This window comes from Hydra vulgaris, chromosome 14 (genome assembly GCF_038396675.1).
Source record: "Hydra vulgaris chromosome 14, alternate assembly HydraT2T_AEP".
NCBI lineage: Eukaryota > Metazoa > Cnidaria > Hydrozoa > Anthoathecata > Hydridae > Hydra > Hydra vulgaris.
The window spans coordinates 30,513,943-30,536,962 of record NC_088933.1 but is presented as its reverse complement, the minus strand read 5'-3'; the positions used below and the strand labels follow the sequence as shown (position 1 = coordinate 30,536,962).

General features: G+C 28.1%; 1 protein-coding gene and 1 long non-coding RNA gene across 2 annotated transcripts; both read left to right on the top strand.

Moving 5' to 3' along the window:
* The first annotated feature begins 11,218 nt into the window (after nt 1-11,218).
* Nucleotides 11,219-19,436, top strand: LOC105845937 (piercer of microtubule wall 1 protein). Its single transcript, XM_065817170.1, has 4 exons — nt 11,219-11,343; nt 11,427-11,523; nt 11,662-11,728; nt 19,176-19,436. The coding sequence occupies exons 1-4, from the start codon at nt 11,320-11,322 to the stop codon at nt 19,333-19,335; spliced, it is 348 nt and encodes a 115-aa protein (XP_065673242.1). The 5' UTR covers nt 11,219-11,319; the 3' UTR covers nt 19,336-19,436.
* A 260-nt stretch (nt 19,437-19,696) lies between these two features.
* On the top strand, nt 19,697-21,501 carry LOC136090475 (uncharacterized). Its single transcript, XR_010643443.1, has 2 exons — nt 19,697-20,171; nt 20,763-21,501. It is a non-coding gene; the product is annotated as an uncharacterized LOC136090475 (long non-coding RNA).
* The last annotated feature ends 1,519 nt before the right edge of the window (nt 21,502-23,020 follow it).

Genomic DNA, 23,020 nt, shown 5'->3' with positions numbered 1-23,020 from the left:
ATCACAACTTTGTAACAAAACTTCGCAGTTGTAACGAACTATAAAACAGATGGTGAAACTTGACTATGCTGTGATTCTCATAAGATAGATTTTTCAAAACAGTTTTATATTTTACTTAGTAATAGCAATAGAATATTAATAATTTGGTATGATTTTTTACATTGAGTTCCCATTAAACCTATCATTTAGCTAAAAAAATATTTTTAAAAATTACCTTCTGAATTGCTTTCCGAACTTTACCCTAATTACTTCCATATATAAATTATATACATTACTAAAACTTTTTATGTTTTTACCTAAAATATTTAAACAAAATTGGTGAGGGGGTTTAAGGGAAGGTTTTTAAATTAATGCATAAGGCAGTTTTTTACACTATATTGCATATACTATATTCTTACAAAAAATTGCAAATGCTTTTTCGAAGATCTAAATCTTTAAGTTATGATTTCTGAACCTATTGCAATTAGTTTTTTACTCACCACTGTTAGTATCTACACTGAACTTGTATCATATTAGTATCTACACTGAACTTGTATTATATTTGTTTATATTTATCCAGAATAATAATATATTTGATATCCAGAATGATAATGATAGATCTATAATCTTTATTAGCTTATAAAATCTACTAATCTATCACTAATCTATTACTAATTTATCATTAATATAAAAAATTGGCCAAATAATTTGCAGTTCAATCATGTATATATTATTAAGATTTTTCCATTAAACAAATTTTATACTGAACTATATATATTAAGACAGAAAAAAAATAAACCTTATCTATCGTCATCTATCGTCATCTATCGTCATCTATCGTCATCTATCATCAATCATCATCTATCATCAATTCGTCAATAACTAAGATAATTTGTTAAATATTTTCAGCTCAGAAAAAAAAAAAAAAAAAGCAAATGTGATTAATCTAAAATTATCTTCAAGGTTGTGGCCTTTTAGGATCGTAAAAACGAAAACTGAAATTTAAAAGCACAAAAACTGAAAGATTTCAAACAAAGTTTTTTAAATATTTTTTAATATTTTGGCCGTACTTTCACAACTACATTCAAATTGTTTAAAAAAAACCTTAACTATCTAAAACTAACGCAAAGTTCAGGTCTGCCAATTTATGCATGCAAATGATTTTCACAGCGCTGTCTTTATTTATGGCTTACAGGATCTGTTGCCCAAATGCCCCAACATATAGCAACATTAAAAAATATTTTTTCTAAAAAAAAAGAAATGAATTCAAACTAAACAAAAAAAGAATGAATGAAAAATGTCTAAATTTTATTTATTCAGCTAAATTTTTAATTTAAAAATGTTAATTCTTAAAATTTCAAAGATGATTAAATTCTTTTTGTCAGTTCATATTAGGTGTATGGTTATTATGATCACCCAAAATCTAGTAACAAGTAATCCAATACATTCTGCCTCATGTCCTGCTGCCTTGTAGGATTTACTTTTTAAGCAAAGGCTAGGTGAAGTTTATTTTCTGTCATCAATACTACTTTATACCTGTCATACCTATAGTAATATATATGTTTATACATATATTTTTTGTCTTTTATATAGTTGGACGTGTCTTAATTACTGTGTTGGTTCATCCATAAGTTACTATATATTTGTTTGTGTTCTGTCTGAGCTTCTGGCGCGGTGTTCACTCACCCGTTAGTTACCGGTGTTTGTCCTCTGCTTAAATCTTTGTTGCAATGTGAGCTCAATAACCAACTAGTGACAAAAACTATAAAAACTACGCTCAACTTAATATCCATCATTCTATTAGATGTAGTGTCTTTTCTAACGCATTTTCAAAGTATTACCATTAGTGTTTTAAAGTACTGCTTTCAGGAAGTGACTTCTTTTTTTAACTACTTCGTATTTTATAATAGGAATATTCAAAACTTTCTATTGATGGGTTTCGTTTAGCTTTTAACACGCAGTAAACGAATAAAATCGCAGGTCTTAATTATGTAAGAGCAATTGTTGTGAAAGTAGTTTATGACATGATAGAATCACCAATTTTCATTATATTTAATTTTTCTTGATCAATTAAAATTTGCGAAAATAATTCCAATTTATAAAAACAGTGATGATTCAATAGAAACTAACTACAGGCTTATCTCAATACTTTCCTGTTTTCCAAAACTTCTTGAGCATGTAGTGTACAATAGAGTATACAATTTTTTATATTATTATCATTTTTATAAAGCTTGAAAAAAATAATATTTTATATCATAAACAATTTGAATTTAGAAAAAATCAGTGCACTGAGCATGCATTAGTTGATCTGACCAACAGTACAGTACAAGACAGGAAAGAATTGCAAAAACTCAGTACACCCCTTCCCCCTTCTTGATTTGCAAGGTGATCAACTGATTTTGGAACTAATTCCTCGAATGGAATTGCACTAGCTTCTTGGACCATTTATTCAAGAGCCTTTGTCAAATTTAGTCAGGTGCAAGTGAGTAGCTGGCCTCTCTTCACATTTTGCCGGAAATGACTGCCACAAGTTGCTGATAAACATAGACAAACTCCAGAGCCTTGCTGAAGCTCATTATGCATTCCAGGCTCTGAGTTTCATAGAAACATTTTGAAGATTTTACGAGGTAGGATCTACTTGCCTTGGAAACTTCCTTTATCCCAGCTACAAAGAAAAAATTGATTAGTTCAAAGAGTCATTCATGAAACTGCAAATTTCAGTAACTCCCTAAGTGCGCACAGTCTTTTTCCATGTGCCACATTTCATCAGCATTCATGGAAAAAGTCTTGAAGTTTTCAGTAAACAGACAACAGAGACTTTACATGCTAATTTCAAAGTGCACTGGGAAAGATACAAAAGACAACCAAGCTACTCTGATTATGGTCATAATTTGCTCAAGTGTGTATTTGACTACAGTTGCGAGCACATGTAAAGAAGTACAAAAAGTCAAGTCTTGCTCAATAACCACAAAGACATCAAGAAGTCATTAAAATACCAAAAGAAGAATATTTGAAAGAAAGAAGTAATTTGTTGAAAAGTTTTGGAAAATGTTGTACATCATTTTGTCTCCGAGTGAAATTTTTTATGTACCTCGTGTTTCTTTTGTAATTTATTTTGTAGGAATTATTAAAAAACTTTTAGAAAATAAATGTTCAGGAAACGTATATTTTTTTCAAGGTTTTAGTGAAATATTGCTCATAGGAATGCTCGAAAGAGGCATATATACATACGTAAGATATTTTAGAAAGCAGTAATTTTATTCATCAAATTCAAAGTGAAATTTCCGGCTTGGACGTCAGTAGAAGATTTAAACTTTTTATGTTGTCCCCTCAAAAGGGCAACAACAAACCTTTTGGACATGTTTCATATAATTTTTACAGAGTGTGAATGTGTGATGTATGAGTAAACTATTACATATTTAGAAATTGAAATGATCCTCCGCTCTTTCTCATATATATAAATGATATCCATTTATCCTCCAAGTTCCTAATTTTTGTTCATTTGCGGAAGATACTATCCTCCGCAAAAAGAATAAACCTTTCTGGTAACAATTTAAAGTTCGATTTTCTACTGTTGACACTAAACTTGTAAATCTCAACTTCCAGATTTATTTATAAACAATATTAAAATGAAAAAACTCCATTCAATGAAAATTTTAAGCAACATTGTTTGATGAACATTTAAATTGGAAAAATCATGTTATATTAATAGAAAATAAAATTTCTTTAATTTTAGGGATAATGTTTAAAATAAGACACTCGTTACATATCTATTTGCATTAATTTTTAATGCAAATAGATATACATATGCCGAGCCTTTGCTAAAACAAAATTAATGCTTTAAATGTTTACGAACTAAATATTACCAAAACTTATTGTTATGTTTAATATTAAACTTCATGTTTAACTAATAAGCTTATGTTTAGTACTAAAGTTCACAATAAAATGCTTCCATCATACTTTCAGCCGCATTTCTCCCTAATTAATCACAGATACTTAACAAGACATTCCGCTAACAAATTTACATTTCCGTCAGGAACATTTAAAAAATCGGATTACTCAACAACTTGTCTTTAACGTGTGTTTAACTACACAATTACATATATAGGACTACTCAACTGCACATACTTGGACCCCGAAGTCCACGTCTGTGGAGCTTAATCTTGAATAATGACATAAAATTTATAACCACAATTAAAGCATTTAAAAAAACTCCGAAACAACATTTGTTAAAGCTAACCAATAAAAACATTTTTTTGTATTTTTAACTCGTTTCGCTACGTATTTATTCATTTTGTAATGTATTTACTAATATGTACGTGTATGTTTAACTCTTAAAAATGTAAAAACTCACTTTATACTTATATATTTTATGAATTTAAACGTGTAAATAAAGTAAACTATTTGCCTAAGGAGCAAAGTGATAAGATGTAATGTGTTCTGATTGCTACTGTCAGAATTTAAAGAATATACTTTATTTTTTACAAGTACATTGTAAAAATATTTGTTCATTAACGAAGTATATATACAAATGCAAACTAATGCACGTCAGGTTAGGTTCAGGATCATCAAGATCACCCAGCTTCTGGTATCATATAACTTTCCCTATGCCCTGCTGCCATGTAGGGTTTGCTTTTTTTAAGCAAAAGCTAGGAAATACAAACTCTATTTTTATCGAGATTATCATCTTGGACAGATGTTAACTGCAATCATCAACTGCCCTGTAATAGGCCCATCTAGGCAAAGATTTTTGGGGTAAGCAGAATAATTTTGCTGTCCAGACATGAACTTCTTCTTCCTCTATTAGGCTAGCGAAGATGAAACCATACATTTTGTTACAGTGTTACATTGCTTCTTGTCTAAAATGAGGAATGCTGAATCTCATAGATTTGTGCATGCGCCTTCTTGATAGTGCTACACAACTTTTTCTTTTATCTTTTTATGAGAGTACAGCTCTAAAACTCAGTTTAATGATTCAAAGACCGGCTGGTAATAAGATTTTCCAAAATCTGTGGTAGCTCTTAGAAAGACTGATTCCATCAAAAGCTGCAAAATATTAAAGTTTTGTTACACTTGGATGGTGTCCCTGTAAATGCTTTTAGCGATATACATAAGAAGCCCAAGTTACGAATTTGGGTTTTTTAGCAGAACTGAGACAACTGCGTAGCTGGTTGCTTTGGGTGCTGTGCTCTATCTATGAATGAGTTAGGTTCTCTTTAAACTTAAATTATGCCTAAAGTAACCAAAAATATTAAACATAAAAAACCATTCCCAACATCTAACTGTCTCTATATATTTTTCGAAGTATTCTGGTTTTCAAATTAATCTTCCACCAGTTGAACCTCTGTTATATTTACCAGTTGAATCTTGCCTCTAAATGTTAGACATTCAAATCACTCCAGCTTCCGTTGCTAAAATCACTCCTCAATTAAACTCTTCTACAGCTTGTGGCCCAGACAACATACCTGTCATAGTCTTACAAAAATGTTCTCAAGAACTCTCTTCGATTCTCTATAAACTATTTAATAAGTGCTTGACTGAATTTCATTTTCTTGCCTGCTGGAAAATGGTATCTGTAGCTCCAATTCTTAAAAGTTCTGGAGAAGATTCTGACTCCTCCAACTTATCCGATCAGTTTTATCCCTGTTATTAGCAAGATCTTTGAGTCAACAAGTTTCTAATGTCCCATTTTCAAATAACTGTCAGAAAATTAATACAACTTTCGATCTTTTTGCTCTATGGCTTGGTTGCTAACTAATTTTTATTGTGCATTAGGTGGAGACGGCGAGGCTAGGGCTATTGCTCTTCATTCGCTTGCCTCATATGGTGTATCTGAAAAATTCTTTGAGATTATCAAACCGTTTCAAACTAACGGCTTTATCAAAGTCATCCTCAAAGGCAAACAGCCTTCTTATCTTTACTATAAATCACAGCTTAAACAAGCTATTATCTTCAAAAAAAAGTTCCATCAACCAAAACTTATTATCACTTTACTAGACATTCAGCAAAATCTCATCCTTTTACTGAATCTGTCTAAATGCTCTAATCAGGCCCGTAGCAACCAGGGGGTCAGCAGGGGCATTCCCTCACTCAATAATTTTTCAAACGAAAAATTTTGAAGTTAGTTTTTAGATAAAAGCAAACGATTACAAATGAAGATATAAAAGAAAAAATCCGTATTTTCTGCGTAAGTTGCTTTGAAAAAAACTTGTCACCTACTGCTATTTTATAATGACTAAAGACAAAAAAAAAAGTCCCCAGCACTACCCCTCCCCAATATAATTTTTATTCCAACGGGCCAGCTAATAACTTATATTAATCTTTTTTTTTCACGCCTTCATTTTTGCCTTAATGCATATATTGTGAGAGTTGTGAACCAAGAACCAAGGACTTTAAATCAAGGACCTCCAGTTCTGAAGCCAGAGCTCTAAGTACTACAAGTTCCGTCGTTCAAAGTCAGTTTTATAAGCTATTTTTATAGCGGTCAGGAAGGAGGCGTAAACTTCTTTTCAAACGTTCATCCGCGGTGCTCTGTGATATTTATTAAAAATAAAATTAAAATAAAAAAACTTAAATAGATATATAATAATTTTGGTTTGAAAAGGTTTGGATAGGTTTTTTTTCTATTAAAAGAAAAGTATTTCAAATTTTCCTTTAAATAGGATTTATAAACTAATTTATATTTAAAGATTACTAAACTAAATTATACTGGATTTTAAGGTGAAGTAGTTAAAAAAATTATTAACGACGAATTAATAACGAAGTAATAACGTTGCACAATTTAAAAATTTAATACAGTAAGACTTACTGTATTACATTTTTAAATTGTACGTATATATATTTTTAAATTATACGTATATATATATTTAATTTGTGCACTTAGTGCACAAATTAAAAATATATATATACGTATGCGCGTACAAGTAAAAACCGCCTAAAAAACGCGTTTTGTAGGTTGTGTAGCAACCGTAGTTTTATAGCAACCGGTAATATCGAATAAATTTGATTTCCTGATATATTTATAAATAATAGTGTTATTCATTAATATCTAATAATATTATTTATTATTATATCAGGATTATTTTGTTATTTTATTTATATAATACATAATGTTATTTATCATTATGTCAGGATTATTTCCTTATATAATATTATTTATTACTATATCAGGAAATAAAATATATATATATATATATATATATATATATATATATATATATATATATATATATATATATATATATATATATTTATATATATTTATATATATATATATATATATATATATATATATATATATATATATATATATATATATATATATATAATATAAAAATAACATTAATAGTAATAGATATAATAATATAAAGTAAATACAAATTAAATTGATATTAATAATAATAAAATATGAATGACAGTAGTAATTATTAGGAATAAATTTATATAATGATATAAAACAATAATAATAAGGAACAACACTAGTATTTATCAAAATTTAACAATTATAATAGTAATAATAATAATAAAAGTTATTGTTACAAAAAATGTATAACATATATAAATATATATTTATATGTATACGCACGCATGAACACATACATACATATATAAATACATACACACATACACTCACACATTTATATATATATATATATATATATATATATATATATATATATATATATACGTATATATATATATATATACATACACATACACATACACACACACAAATATATACATATATATACACACACATACATATGTACACATACATACATATATACACACATACATATATACATATATATATATATAAATATATATATATATATGCATACACACATACATATATATATACACATACACACACACATACATATATATACACATGCATATATATATATGCATACACACATACATATATATATATATATATATATATATATATATATATATATATATATATATATATATATATATATATATGTATGCATACACACTCATATACACTTGCACACATACATATATATACATGCACACACACAAACATATACATATACACACATACATACACACATACATGCATACACACATATGCATATACATATATATATATATATATATATATATATATATATATATATATATATATATATATATATATATGTATATATATATATATATACATACACACACATACACACAAAAAAAACACACACACATATACACATATAAATATATATGTGTATATGTATGTATGTATATATACATATATATGTATACATACATACATATGTATATATACATACATACATACATGTGTATATATATATATATATATATATATATATATATATATATATACATATATACTTATATATACATACGTACACACACATACACATACACACATACATATGCATACATATACACATATACATATATACACATATACATACATACATATACACACACACATACACATATACACACACATACACATGTACATATATACATATACATACAACATACATACCCATATACACATACATAAATACATACACATACACACATATATACATACATACATATACACACATACACACGCACTTATATATATATATATATATATATATATATACAAATAGACACATACCTACATACATATGTACACACACATATACACGCGCACATATACACATATACATACACACATATAGAATAATGTTATAATAATATTTATATCACATATAACAATACAAAAGCAATAACTATAATGAACCACAATAATTCCAACATTTTACAAACAGTATCTCTCTATAAAAAAAGCACGAAGACGGGTTTTAAATTTTGTAATAGAGTTTAGGGATTTAAGGTAAAGAGGTAATTTATTCCAAGATTTTACGCATTGGTTTGTGATTGATTTATGACCCTACTTAACCGAAGAATGATTTTGGATAGATAATTTAAGGTTACTACAAGATCGAAGATAGTAGCGAGAACATTTTATAGTGGTAAAGAAATTACAAAATGAGGGAGGGAGGTTTACTTGCTTGCTATTCCAGACAAATATACAATTTAATAAATAAACAAGATCACACAATTTCAGAATTTTGGATAGAAAGTATAGGATATTAGATTTAGAGCGATATTGTTGAAAGTATATTATTTTTAATGCCTTGTTTTGCAGATTAAATATTCTTAAAAAAGCTTTTGTCTGGCTTTGTCCCCAAACCTGACAAGCATATTGTAAATGTGATCCAAAAATAGCATGGTATGTGTTGAGCAGAGTTTCATGGTTTACATAATGTCGAATTTTGGATAGCATCCCATTAGATCTAGACAGTTTCAGTGCTAAGTCTTTAAGGTGAGAGGAAAAGAATAGATTCGAGTCAATTTTGATTCCAAGATATTTTAAAGAAGTTACAGGAAAGATTTTTTTGCCACTTAGTCTGAAGTTTAGGTGTTTAGTGATTTTAGATTGAGTTGATTTGAAAATGATAAGCTCAGTTTTGCTAGTATTAAGACTTAATTTGTTGGATTGCAGCCATTGAAGAAGATTGGATAAATCATGATTTATATGTTTGTTGATTTTTTTTAATGATTTTTTCGTAAGGAGTAAGTTTGTGTCATCAGCAAAATGATAAGCGGTTGAAAATTTTAAAGACATATTTAGATCATTTATAAAAATAAGGAAAAGCAGCGGACCTAATACAGATCCTTGTGGTACACCTGTGGAGAAAAATATTGGCAAAGATTTAGCGTTATTGATGGCGACAAACTGTGACCTATTAAAAAAATATGATAAAAACCATTGGTGAGCAATACTTTTAACACCATAGTGTTCTAGTTAATTTAGAAGGATTGAGTGATCAACAGAATCAAATGCCTTATTTAATTTAAGAAACACACCACACTCAAAAAGTTTACTGTTGATATAATATTTTGATATAATATATATATATATATATATATATATATATATATATATATATATATATATATATATATTATATCAAATCAAGTTTTGTTTTGACTTGATATATATGTCTAAATTTTACCCAATCAATTAATTTGGTACTGTTTGATAAGCTTCAGTAATAAATACAAGTTTAAGTTTATTTCAAGCAGCAATTTTGTGATAATTTTAAAACAACCATTTAAGTAGGGCACTGTTTCCAAGAATTATCTGTGTTTCTGTTGTGTTATTATTCTCATTTTATGTATAGTTTTTAATTTGTTACTATTTTTTTTCTTGGTTTAGAAAAATATGTATACTTATTATTAGTCCACTGCTCTTTTTCCTTTTATATTTCTCTAAAGTTAAACACAATAGTTTTATTATTTTCCTTAATTAAATAACCTTAATTATTGTTGTTATTACAGTTATTGCTGTTATTATATTTTTTATTATTACTGCTAACTATTTATTACTATAATTGATTTTATTATCATTATTCGTTATTATCATTAAGTCTTAGATTAGTATATTTATTTCATATATTTTATTAAAATTATTGTGATTAATTGTATTTTTTTATGTTCTTGTCAGTTTAATAATGTTTGTGCCTGTTTTTTTGTTTTTAATATATACTATAAATTAAAATAAATGATTGATTGGGTAATAAATAGTTTTGAGTGACATCTAGCCTATTACTGTCAATTTTGAATTATATTGTTAAAATAAATGGATAATGAACAATCTTGTTATAACATGTAGATAATAAAGTGACTAATAAATATATTGGAAATTAAATTTAAAAAGATAACCATGGCTGCAAAAGTAAATGAACTGGTAAGTATGGCAGAAGTTTTAAAGTGATCAATTTCTTTCTTAATTCTTTGTTATTTATTTTTTTTAACTTTTTTTTTTATAAGGCAAATAAAGTTAAACACAATAGTTTTATTATTTTCCTTAATTAAATAACCTTAATTATTGTTGTTATTACAGTTATTGCTGTTATTATATTTTTTTATTATTACTGCTAACTATTTATTACTATAATTGATTTTATTATCATTATTCGTTATTATCATTAAGTCTTAGATTAGTATATTTATTTCATATATTTTATTAAAATTATTGTGATTAATTGTATTTTTTTATGTTCTTGTCAGTTTAATAATGTTTGTGCCTGTTTTTTTGTTTTTAATATATACTATAAATTAAAATAAATGATTGATTGGGTAATAAATAGTTTTGAGTGACATCTAGCCTATTACTGTCAATTTTGAATTATATTGTTAAAATAAATGGATAATGAACAATCTTGTTATAACATGTAGATAATAAAGTGACTAATAAATATATTGGAAATTAAATTTAAAAAGATAACCATGGCTGCAAAAGTAAATGAACTGGTAAGTATGGCAGAAGTTTTAAAGTGATCAATTTCTTTCTTAATTCTTTGTTATTTATTTTTTTTAACTTTTTTTTTTATAAGGCAAATAATGATTATGATGCAACACTGCCTGGTCATAGTGCAAAAACATCTGATTATTATCAAACAGAGAGTCTCCCTAATAAATTTAATAACCCAGGTATTAAATTTGTTTTCTTATTATCAGATATTTGAAGTTATTTTTCTGCAATAGTTATTATTTATATCAAATTTTATTTTCAAGATTATCAAGTTATAGTTTCAAAGGTATTAAAATAGTGTCATTTTTATATATTAGATGTGTTTAAAGGTTATGTTTCGAAACAATCTAATCCAATGTATATAACCAGTGCAAATGAATATGGGTAAATCAGTTTTAGGTTTTTATTGTAAATAATTAATATTTAAAAACTTTTCAAAAATATTTTACAATTTTTAGACTATATTTTATAGTTATATGTTTAACTCTGATTAGTATCATATCAACAATTTTTGTACATGGAAATTTAAAAATATAAAATTTTGTAGCTGCAAATAATATCTACTCATAATAGTAAAATCTATTGTGTGAATAAATATTAAAGTAACTTTTAATACTTTTTATTTTAAATTTCTATTATGTTTTGCCTTGATAAAAATAGTTTAGAAAAAGATATTTAGACTTGGCCACAATATGTTCACCAATTATGTTTTGGAAAGTCTGATAAAAAATGGCTAGCTCATCAGGAATGCATTCTTCCTATCTTTATCAACTTCTGTAGCCTACATCTTATCAGTCTTTATTGCAAGATTTTTGTGTCAACCTGATAAAATGTCAGTTCATGGTTCAACTCCCGCTATAAGCATAGAGTATTTTTTTGTAAAGTTTCTTTAGACGTTACAAATGATTCATGATTTTTCCTTAAGAGTCTGAGTTTATTGTTTCTATTGCATGCATGGTGCTTATATTCTATTGTTACTTTTATTATATGTTTTACTATAGTGTCTTTATTTTGTTCTGAACATCTGTTCAATATATCTTTTTTAATTTTATTATCCTTCCTCTATTCCTAATTTTTTTCTTATTTCACTTGGGCTTGACAGCTTGGTCTGAGTTGACAGTTCAATTGACAGCTTGGTCTAGTCCTTTGATGCATATTTTTCCATTTTTTTGAAATGTGTGTGTGTATTACTTTATAAGTTATGATTGCTGTTGTTCCCCATTAAGATAGCATCAGAGTTCCATTTTTGTTCATTAGTTTAAATAATGGACACTCTTGTATCATAAATCTATTTAAATTACTATTAGGAGAAATAGGCCATGTTTTAAATTTTTATCTGTAAAATATAGTTTTTCTGTTTCTAGATAAAATAAAATTAATTTATCTAGAAAGAATTAAGTTTATAAAAACCTGCTTGTTAGCAATCAACCCTGCTAAGTAGCAAATAGAAGTGTACAGTTTCAAATAGTAGCATACCAATTATGAATCACTAATCTAGCACATTTTTTAATGTTTAGAGGCATCCATTAATTATGTTAAAAAAGGGAAAATGGAAGGTTTGACAATCTATGAGAATTGTTTACACAGGGAAGGAAAAAAGTTCAAGATAAACTGGCTTTAAGTAATTTATGTCAAAAATAGGAAATTAGCTGTTTTTTTTTTGTATTACCAATGCAAGGACTAGTGTTTTTTTTGCTTGCCTGTGAAGAGCCCACAAATATAGACCCCCTCCCCCCTCTTGTCACAACATCATAACTCTTTAGCAACAAGTTCTGTATGAGTCATCACAAAACCACCAACCCCTTCCCCCCTAAAGCTTGATGTAATTTATGGTTGACCTCGAAACCAAAATACTCAAGTAAATGTAAACAAGTACAGTAGGGGAGAACGGGATTTGTTGTCACACTTTTTACTTTTTGGAATGCCATTTTTTCAATTTTTATCCGAAGGGAGTGCAATTTTACACAAAGGTGTGTTGTCCATTTCTGCATATTTATTACATTATTTTATTTCACAAAAGTGCACATGAGAGCGCTATAAGAAACACTAATTTTAAAAAGGTCACCAGAGTGTAAAAACCACCCCGATATGAGGGCTGGTTGTCATTTGCCTTTTCTAAAATATCTACTGTGGGTTCATCAAGTTCCTCAACTTGATGAACCCACAGTCTTAAACTTTCCCTTTAGATGAGCTTAGTTGAGGATCAGAGTTAGTGGATGGACCTACAATGGCATATCTACAGGTTGAAAGGTTGCTTCAGAGTTCTCAACGAGAGAGGATGTTTCCAAAACATTCATACAATCAGTTGCACAACTAAAAGCAAATTCATTATCAGATAAAATGTCTAGATTTAAAGGAAGTATCACTGTTAAAGCAAAATGACTTAAAATATTTCGTGGAGTAGCAGCCATGGGAAGCGCAACCTTCACAATTGTTGGAATGTCATATATGGTTGATATTTTTCCAGGATGCATAAATAACCAAGAGTCAACTGCAGTGGTTATGTGTGTTTTAAGTGGGCCATATACTGATTTGTCCAATGGTTATAGTTTGTGTGTGCAGTGTGGTGGAAATATCAGCATCACCACTTCATTGTCTTTGGCAAAGTTTAAACCTTCAATGCTTAAGTGTGTCTTGTAGTTGTCAAGCAGTAGAAGACAGGGCTTCTCTTTACTACACCTTATATTCATTACAAAATGTTTTAGATATTTCATAAAGTCAGCTTTGTTCATCCAGCCACTTGCATTTGAATCTCCTGTACTTCCTGGTGGAGCATCTCTAATAAAATGATCTTTGAAAAGAACCCGAGGAAAAATGGAAAATGGAGGAATACTATTGCCAGTAGCATTTACTGTGCAAGCAAGTGTAAGTAGTGTCCCTTATTCTGCAGAAGTAATGGCCCTGATCTGCTTTTTATCCCATCTTGCAATAACTTTATTAGGTTTCTGTACTGTGGTAACTGCTGTTTTGTCCATATTACATATGTCATTAGGAGAAAATAAGTAATGTCCGCAGCATTGTTGTAGATAGTAGTCAAAGAATAGTTTCATATTTTATTGACATTATTAGCTCTACTTAAACTGGTTTCTTCAGGCTGCCTGATAAAGATCTGTGGATTGCGTTCTATAAATGCAATAAACCAATCTTTTCCTGCTTCTTTAAATTCCATCCAAGATTAAGGAACAGAAATATAATTTTTTTCTGCCAGTTGAAAAGCCAGTTTTTTTTACTTCTTTAGGAGACAACCCAAAATACATTTCAGAAGCTTGCAAAAGATATGTGACCAGTTCTTTTTAATAATGTCTGGCAATGTCTGTTGATTTTTAATATACCCAGCACTAATAATTTGAGACTTCTTAGGGTTAGTTTCTTGCAATATCTTGCTAGAGTTCGATAATTTATGGCATAGTCTTTTGCTACCCCTCTGATAGATTTGGCATTTATTTTGACATCTTCAATAGCTCGAAGCATAGTATCTTTAGGAATGTTACCTTTGTTTAATTATCTACAAAATTGTCATGGCATTTCTGTAGAAAAAAAAACATATTCATTATGTAAAATGTTTCATTTTCAATTAAAAGGGTTCATGGGGTTGCTTGTCACAGTTTGATAACCATCCCCAAACAAAATGTGACAAGCAACCCCTTCATGACTAATAATATTTGGAGCTTGATTTTACTTAGATGCACATGCTTTAGTTGATTTAAATTCATGAATTGGTGAACTAACTAGAATTATTATTATTAAAAACATCTATTATTTACTAAACTCGGTAGAAAAAAAACACAAAATATAAAAAATTTTACTTATCAAAGCTTAAAATGAAATTGTAATGGTCTGATCAACTTGAAATCAAATAGACAGATTTTGCCAATGTTCATTAAACAAGTGATTCAAAAGTTTCGCATCTTTTATAATCTTTTTAATAAAAGTGTTGTGACAAGCAACCCGCATGATAGCCAACCTCGCTCTTCCTCATGTTGGAAGAACTTTTTAGTTACAAAGTAAAAATTGCTTTGACTCGTCTCAAATTGAATACATCAAACATTAGCATACAAGAATTAAATTTTTAAATCATCTTGAAATAAAACTTAACATAATCCATCAACGCAAATAGTTTTATTGTAACAAATGTGTTTCAGCGGTTGTTAATTTTAATGTTTGTGGATTTTTTGTATGATATAAGTTTATGTGTGCGTAAAAAGAGGATTACATTTATAAAAAAAGCCAAGTTATTTTAGCGAAGATAAAAAATATTTTCTCATTATGGTTGGTGCAAGGAAACTACAAAAACAGCTTGACTGTGTTTTTTCATAAACGTTTTTAAATAGTTTTTAAACAGACAGTTTGCTCATTGTGTTGCCTGTTTAGGTTGCATATCTTGCATGTTCAATATGCAGTCTTGCGCCTTATGCATAGCTGGAATCTAACGTCAAGCGGTATCAGTGTCAGTTTGATGATATTGTGTACATATTCCAGCCAATAAAGCTCAAGGATTTTTTTCTCTGAAAGTAACTCGTTGCAAAATAAAAAAGTTTGAAAGAGAACAAAAGTAAAAGTACTACATTGTAAAGAAGTAGTGCAAAAAGTTATGAGGTATTGTGATAAAGTAAATTTTCTTTGTTACGTTCCAAATCTGCGTATAATTGAAGATTTGCATTTTGTTTAAATTGGCTACAAATGTAACAATGGAATAAAGAGTTGCAAAAGATCAAACACAAACTAATAAACAAGGCCAAAATGAAATCGATTTAGAAGCTGATACTTTTTGTGCAGCAAAATCTAGCGAGTACAAAACAGAAGCCCCAAAATAAAGATGGTCTAAAGTTGTTACAACTTTCGACCATCTTTATTCATTCAAGTCTAATATATTAAGCCTAATACCAAGTTAAGAAATGTTTTAAAGTTTATTTGACAGTAGACTTACTACTTTCTAAAATTCTATTTTTAGCATAAACGCCTGATAAAATCTTGTTAGTCTGTAGAGGTAGGGGAAAACAAATTTTTGACAACTTTATTAGGTGATTACAAAAAGTTCAACAGAAGTTTACAAGGGTGAGTGGGGAATAAGAACTAATGACTATAAAACTGTTGACATAATTAATACACTGTAGTATCCATAGTACACTGAATTTAGTATATATTAATGAAAATTTAATTGAGATAATAAAAACTTAAAATTAACTAACAAAAATTTTATTAAAATAAAACTAGTCATTAGGTTTCTAAAACACTTAACTTGTTTTTCAGCAAAGGTCTTGTCTGACAGGTTTTATGATCCTGGGAAGAAATCATGTATTTTAGGCGAGTGCCCAGTAATTTTGTTGTTTAAGATAGATAACTAAGAGCCATGCATAATCAAATTTCTAGTATGTTGATACTGGTATCAAATGAGGATTAGTAAGTCACAAAAGGTTTAAGTAATTGGAGCTAACCTAACCCCATTCTGATCCCTAATTATCCCCTTCCTAGAACTGCATTTTTTAAGATCATAAAAAATAAGATATTTTAAATAAACCTGAAAAAAGACTGATTTATCCAGATTGATAATTTATTAGGTGATTACAAAAAGTGTTAAATGTTCAAGTGTCACAAGGAATTCCACATCCCTGTACGAAGTTAGAAAGACAAAAGAATTTGAAGGCAATTGTAAGATTAACATCCCGTCAACTAAAATTAAATTACCAAGTGAGGATTTGATGCTTAATTTTTTTTTTAATAATTTACTTATGAGTTTAAAGCCATTTTTTTAAATAACATTTAAACTGACTTAGAACAACAAGCTGATTGGAAAATTATTTGGTGGTGATGAATTCTCATTGTTATTAGGATTAAATGAAAACAAAGAGGTAAGTAATCCATTACCTACAATTTTTTTAGATAACTAGAATGCAATCTGTATCATTTTGATTTTTTATGCATGTATAGTTGGTAGAAAAAGAAACTCCAATGGTATATTGAAATGATGTTGAAGAGCTTGAAGCAATGGTGCTTCATCACAGACATCAATAAACAAATTATGTTGATATCAATTTAGTTGTAGATGAAGGGCAGGAATTTGTTAAAGATACTCTAGAATCTTAGAGTTATAAAATAATAAAATCCCAAATAAATTGAGAAAGTGTGGCGGATATGCGTTCAAAGATTTCAAAGATTAAACTATTATACTGGCTATTTTGCCTTCATTGAACAAAAATTTGCTGATTTTCCCCTTAGATTACACAGTATCTGAAGGTTTAAAAGCTTTGCTTCAAATGGTTGGAAATCAAACTGCAACATTAAAGCATTTTTATCCGTTTTGCATGACCTCATCTCGTAACATCTTCAAAGAGCTGATTATTATTCTTTAAAATCTTTGTACAGATCACCACGTTCCTGGCAGTACCGCGTTCAACTTGTTTCTCCGTGCAACGGCCTTGTTCATTAAGGTTCATGTTTCGGAGTTATAGAGTCGAGAGAGGGTTATAACTACTATTAAGTAGCCTCCTCATCTGTAGTGGCCTTCTCGGCCTTGAGGAGGTGAATAACAAAAAAAAAATAATAATAATAAAAAAAAATAGATTATATGACCAATGGATATCTGATAGTGCAAAATTTAAAAATGCAAAAATGTACACAAATATTTTTCAACCTCCATCATTAACGGGGGACAAAAATAAAAAAAATAATCGAGATTGTAAATATTCCTTGTCTACATATTCTGTTAGACAAAATTTTAAAATAGATTGAAAAAAATTTGTTTGAAAACAAAAAGTGTGGGTTACAGTTTGTCAACCAATATCTGTCTATGATAAACATCTGCAGAGTATCCTACCAAGGCTAGCATCGTTTAGAAGGCAATTCTTGCAATAAGTTGCTTTAATAGACATAGCTTTTAGCTATTTTCAAGAGTCCAGTCTTAGAGATCTTGCTGCCAAATACATTGAGGTACTTAAAGATTTTGAAAAATAGTCCATGCTGTTTTGGAAAATCATTAAGCTTCTTATGCCAAAGGTATAGAGCAGTTCTCTACGAGGTATAGAAATCTATGATTCTTTTGATGGTGTCAAATTTTATCAAAATTTTTTTACAGCCATTCAAAGTTATTTCAGTGGGTAAATGTTACAGCCATTTAAAGTTATATCAGGGGGTAGAGGGGGTAAATGAGAGGAGTTTTAAACTTTCGTTTAAGATTTATTGTCATAAATCTTAAACGAAAATAGATTTTTTAATGAAATTTGAAATCTGTGGGTAAATTTTGAATTCTCATAATTCATGAGAGAACTTATAAAAAATTTTTATGCTCTTAGGAGACGTAGTTCTAGGAAGGGGGCAATTAGGGGTTGGGACAGGGTTAGGTTAGCTCCAATTACCTTAGCCTTTTGCAAGTCATCCTTATTTGATACCAGTATTAACATACTAGAAATTTGAGTTTGCCACATAGCTCTTAGTTACCTATCTTGAACAGCAAAATTACTGGGCACTCGCCTAAAATACGTGATTTCTCCCTAGGCCCCCGGTGAAAAAAGTTGTTTTTTATATTTTTGGAATAAGGAAAAGTCTTCTGGTAATAAACAAAAAAAATTTCTGGTTTCTGTTTCTATGGAAAATTTTCCCGGTAAATTTTGAATCAAGTTTTACTGGAAAATTTACATCACTAGTAATCATCATTAAAAATAGGCGACTACACTAATTAACTTGTTAAGTGGTTAGTTTGTTTAACCTGCAAATGTTCATTTTATAACCATTTTGATTTTTTTTTCTTTTACTAAATGGACTCTCTTTAGAATTTATTTTTAGTTGTTAATTTTTTTGTAAAAACAAAATTGTAATTGATTTATTAATGTTATAGAAGTCATCCACCAACTGTTCATACAATGCCATATGCGTTTCATTCTAAAAATCAGAAATTCACTGAGCATCTTGGGCAGTGTGGAATGTATCGCAATTACTCTTTGAATACATCTGTTGACAAGAATCCTGTATCTAGTCATCGAGATGGCCTTTTCTAAAATTGTTTATAAAAGATATGCATATGTAATTTATGATATATAATGTAAAATGTATTTTTGATTCCATTTAATTATAATTAATATATTACATTATAAAAATATGTAAGCATTGATTTTATGTTCAGATAATTCCTGTAACTCAATTACAGGTTATTCAGCTCTAAACTAAATGATGTACATTTTACGAGTTTTTGCTGTTCAAAAACTTCTAAAACGTTTAAAAAAGTAAAATTTTACTTTTATTTAATGTTATTACGGTTTTTTCAAGCTTTTACTTTTTATACATACATTTTTTTTTTCTAATAAAATAGTTTTAATAATAAAATAAAGTTTTAACTCGTATCTGAAGCATTTTGAGATTTTTAGATGCAATAGTTTCAGTAAAATTAAAAATTTTAGGGTATTAAGTTAGTACCTAAAATTTTAATACTATTATTCTATGTACATTTAAAGATTTTAATTTTTAAATGCAATAGTTTGATAATTTATGTTATTAGATTTACTTCTCAAATTTAAATTATGGTATAAATATTTCACTGAAGAAAGTTCTTTATGTCTGAGTTTGCAAAAAGGGTTATGGGTGCTCAGAGTTGCATCATTTTAATAGGCTGATTTAGAAAACAAGACGAGAAAGTTAAAAGTGCTAGGGAAATCCCAAAGTAAGACTGGTGCGGAATAATTTTTCACGTTTTGATTTTTTGAAGTCGTGTTCTCAACCTCATAAGAACCATTTCCGCGTCTTCTACAAAACGGCAAATTAAAAATGAAATTATATCTTCTTTATCGAGTTCAAATTCAGATTCTGCATGTTCTTTATCAAGTTCAAACCAAAAAAGGTAAATTGTTTTTGTGTAAGATTTTTCAACCTTTAAATTTATTAGAAATGTTATGAAATTCAAGCATAACATAAAGATTTTTCGACCTTTAAATTTATTAGAAATGTTATGAAATTTAAGCATGTCGCAACTTTTGAAAGATATTACTAACTTACTTGGTAATATATTTTTACATTGATGTAATAAAATTGTGATGATGTTTTATAATATATATAATTATATATTGCATGCAATATATAATTATATTTGAATAAATATCAAATAGCAACTTGATATTTACATATTGTATTTGTACCAAATATAGTTTATATAAATTATATATTTATAATTGATATATAATTTCAGAAGTTATATGTATATATATATATATATATATATATATATATATATATATATATATATATATATATATATATATATATATATATATATATATAAATTATAAATCAATTATAAATATATCAATTTTATAAACTACATTTGATACAAATACAGTATGTAAATATCAATGTTTATCAAAATTTATCAATCAGTTTATGATCAGGATTTGACTCGAATTAGTATAAACATTAACTAATTGTTTTTATTTAGAACATGTATGCAGTGGAATATTGAAAAAGATATAATGATGATAAGAGAAGTGGCAGCTTTAGGTGTTTTAATACAAAAGCCTGGAAGTAAAGAGCGTGGGCAGCTGTGGCAGCTGGTTTCTGATTCATTAAAAAAAATGGTTTCTGTGTCACAAGCAGAGGAGTACGAGATCGATTATCGATTAATATGAAAAAGCATCGAAGTTCAGGCGAACAAGGAAAAAAAAACTTTCTGATGAAGGCGGAGAAGAAATAACTGAATATGATATTTTGGTTGAAGAATTAATTGAAATCAGTGATGACACAGATGCTCAGAAAGATAAAAAATCTAAAGAAAGAAAAAATGCAGTAGATGAAGATCGTATGAAAGCTTTAGATATAAAAAATACTGCTATGGAACGTTTTGGGGAAATAAGGAAACGAAAAGCCCTTAATAATGGAGACAAGTCTCCAAAATCTCCTCGCAGTTCATCAAGTGATACATTGATATTTTTGCGTAAAAAAATGGAAGCAGATAAGGAAAATAGGCGCATTGAGCGAGAAAAAAGAGCTGAAGCAAGAGTTCTTGCCCAGCAACAACGAAATAATATTCAAAATATGTTTAATCATATCAAACAGAAATATTAAAAATGTTATTAGAAAAAAGAAATTAGTTTTTATTTTAAATAAACTCTATATTTTTGTTAAACAAAACTATTGTGTTTGCATTTTTTTTTTGGAATAAATAATCTTTTTTGTTACTATGTTTGTATATTTTAAAGAATCATGAAAGTTAAACAAACCTATCAATAACTATCTGTAAGATTTATAACAGGCAATACTATTAATAAGTTAAGAAGTATCAATATGATTTGAAATTAGATTATTGAAAATACTCTTGTAGGGAGGGAGCTTCCAAACCAAAATAATCTAAAACAATGTTCCCATAGAGGCAAGCGTGTGTATTTTGTAACAATGAACAAACTATATATACCTTTCCAATGGGGCTTGAGCCAAGTTTTTGAGACTGTTTAAAATCTATGAATTTAAAATAATTTGTCATTACACCAAATACCCACTCAACACTAACACTGTGCACTCATTGCTTTGTTAGGTGCAAGTTGGTCTGGCGTTACATTTATACTTCTGTATGGTGCTAGCAGGTGTACTCGAAGTGAATAGACTGGATTGCCATATAAGCATAAAGGACTCCCATCATGCTATGCAAACTCCTGCAACTGTGGCAATAAACTAGATTCGTATAGCATAGTGCTATCATGTTTTTTACCCTCAAAAGGACCAGCTAAGTTTGCTATCATGCCATTTCGAACTATAACACTTTGCAATTTCAGTGTATGGACTCTCTTATGACCATTATAAACAATTCTTTGATTTGTTTTAGGCCAAGCAGTTCTACTAACAGTTTCATCGATAAAACCAAAACAGCTATCTAGAGGTGCCCCTTTTCGATGGATATAATCAGCAAACTCTCGAAGTTTGTTTGATTGTAACATTGGTTGATCCCAAAATAATAGTTTATGACTCTGCAAATTGTAAACATGATCAATTACTGTGTTAAATATCAGACAAATTTTTGTAGGGTTCCTTTTAAACGTATTTGCCATATCAGTATAGCGACATGAAAATGCTAATCTTTTAAGCATAATGCTTCTATTCCTCTACAGATCGTTCCTTGAAAGCATTTTATTACATCAGGTAATCTGAAAATATTTAGCAAATGTGGTTTGTCAATTTTACAAAAACGTAGATCGGTTTAACACTTTGCATCATCCAACAACGAAAAGTTAAACTTATTATAGTCCCAGTGAGATTATATATCCCTTGAACAGTTTATAGAGCAGTGCGAGTTCACAATTATCTAATACGTCCTTAAGTATTTCTAACCCCCACTGAAATAAATTAACCGCCTATAATACGCGTTTTAAATAATTTAACTTATAATTATACCTACAAAATTGTGTAAGTATTCTATTTTAAAATTTTTTAAAAATATATTTAGTATTATATATATTAAAATATATAATATATAAATATTAAGTGAGCGTTGAATAAAATTACTTTATAACTGTTTATTTTTGACAAGCCTTTATATTATATATAAAAAGGAGATCAAATACTATAACTATTATTTGATATATATATATATATATATATATATATATATATATATATATATATATATATATATATATATATATATATATATATATATATATATATATATATATATATATATATATATATATATATATACAGTGG

Excerpts from the sequence above, each read along its gene's own strand:
- LOC105845937 (XM_065817170.1), top strand. The coding sequence starts at position 11,320 with ATGGCTGCAAAAGTAAATGAACTG. Across the intron at positions 11,344-11,426 it reads CTGCAAAAGTAAATGAACTG|GCAAATAATGATTATGATGC; the intron begins GTAAGTATGGCA and ends TTTTTTTATAAG. Across the intron at positions 11,524-11,661 it reads TAATAAATTTAATAACCCAG|ATGTGTTTAAAGGTTATGTT; the intron begins GTATTAAATTTG and ends TTTATATATTAG.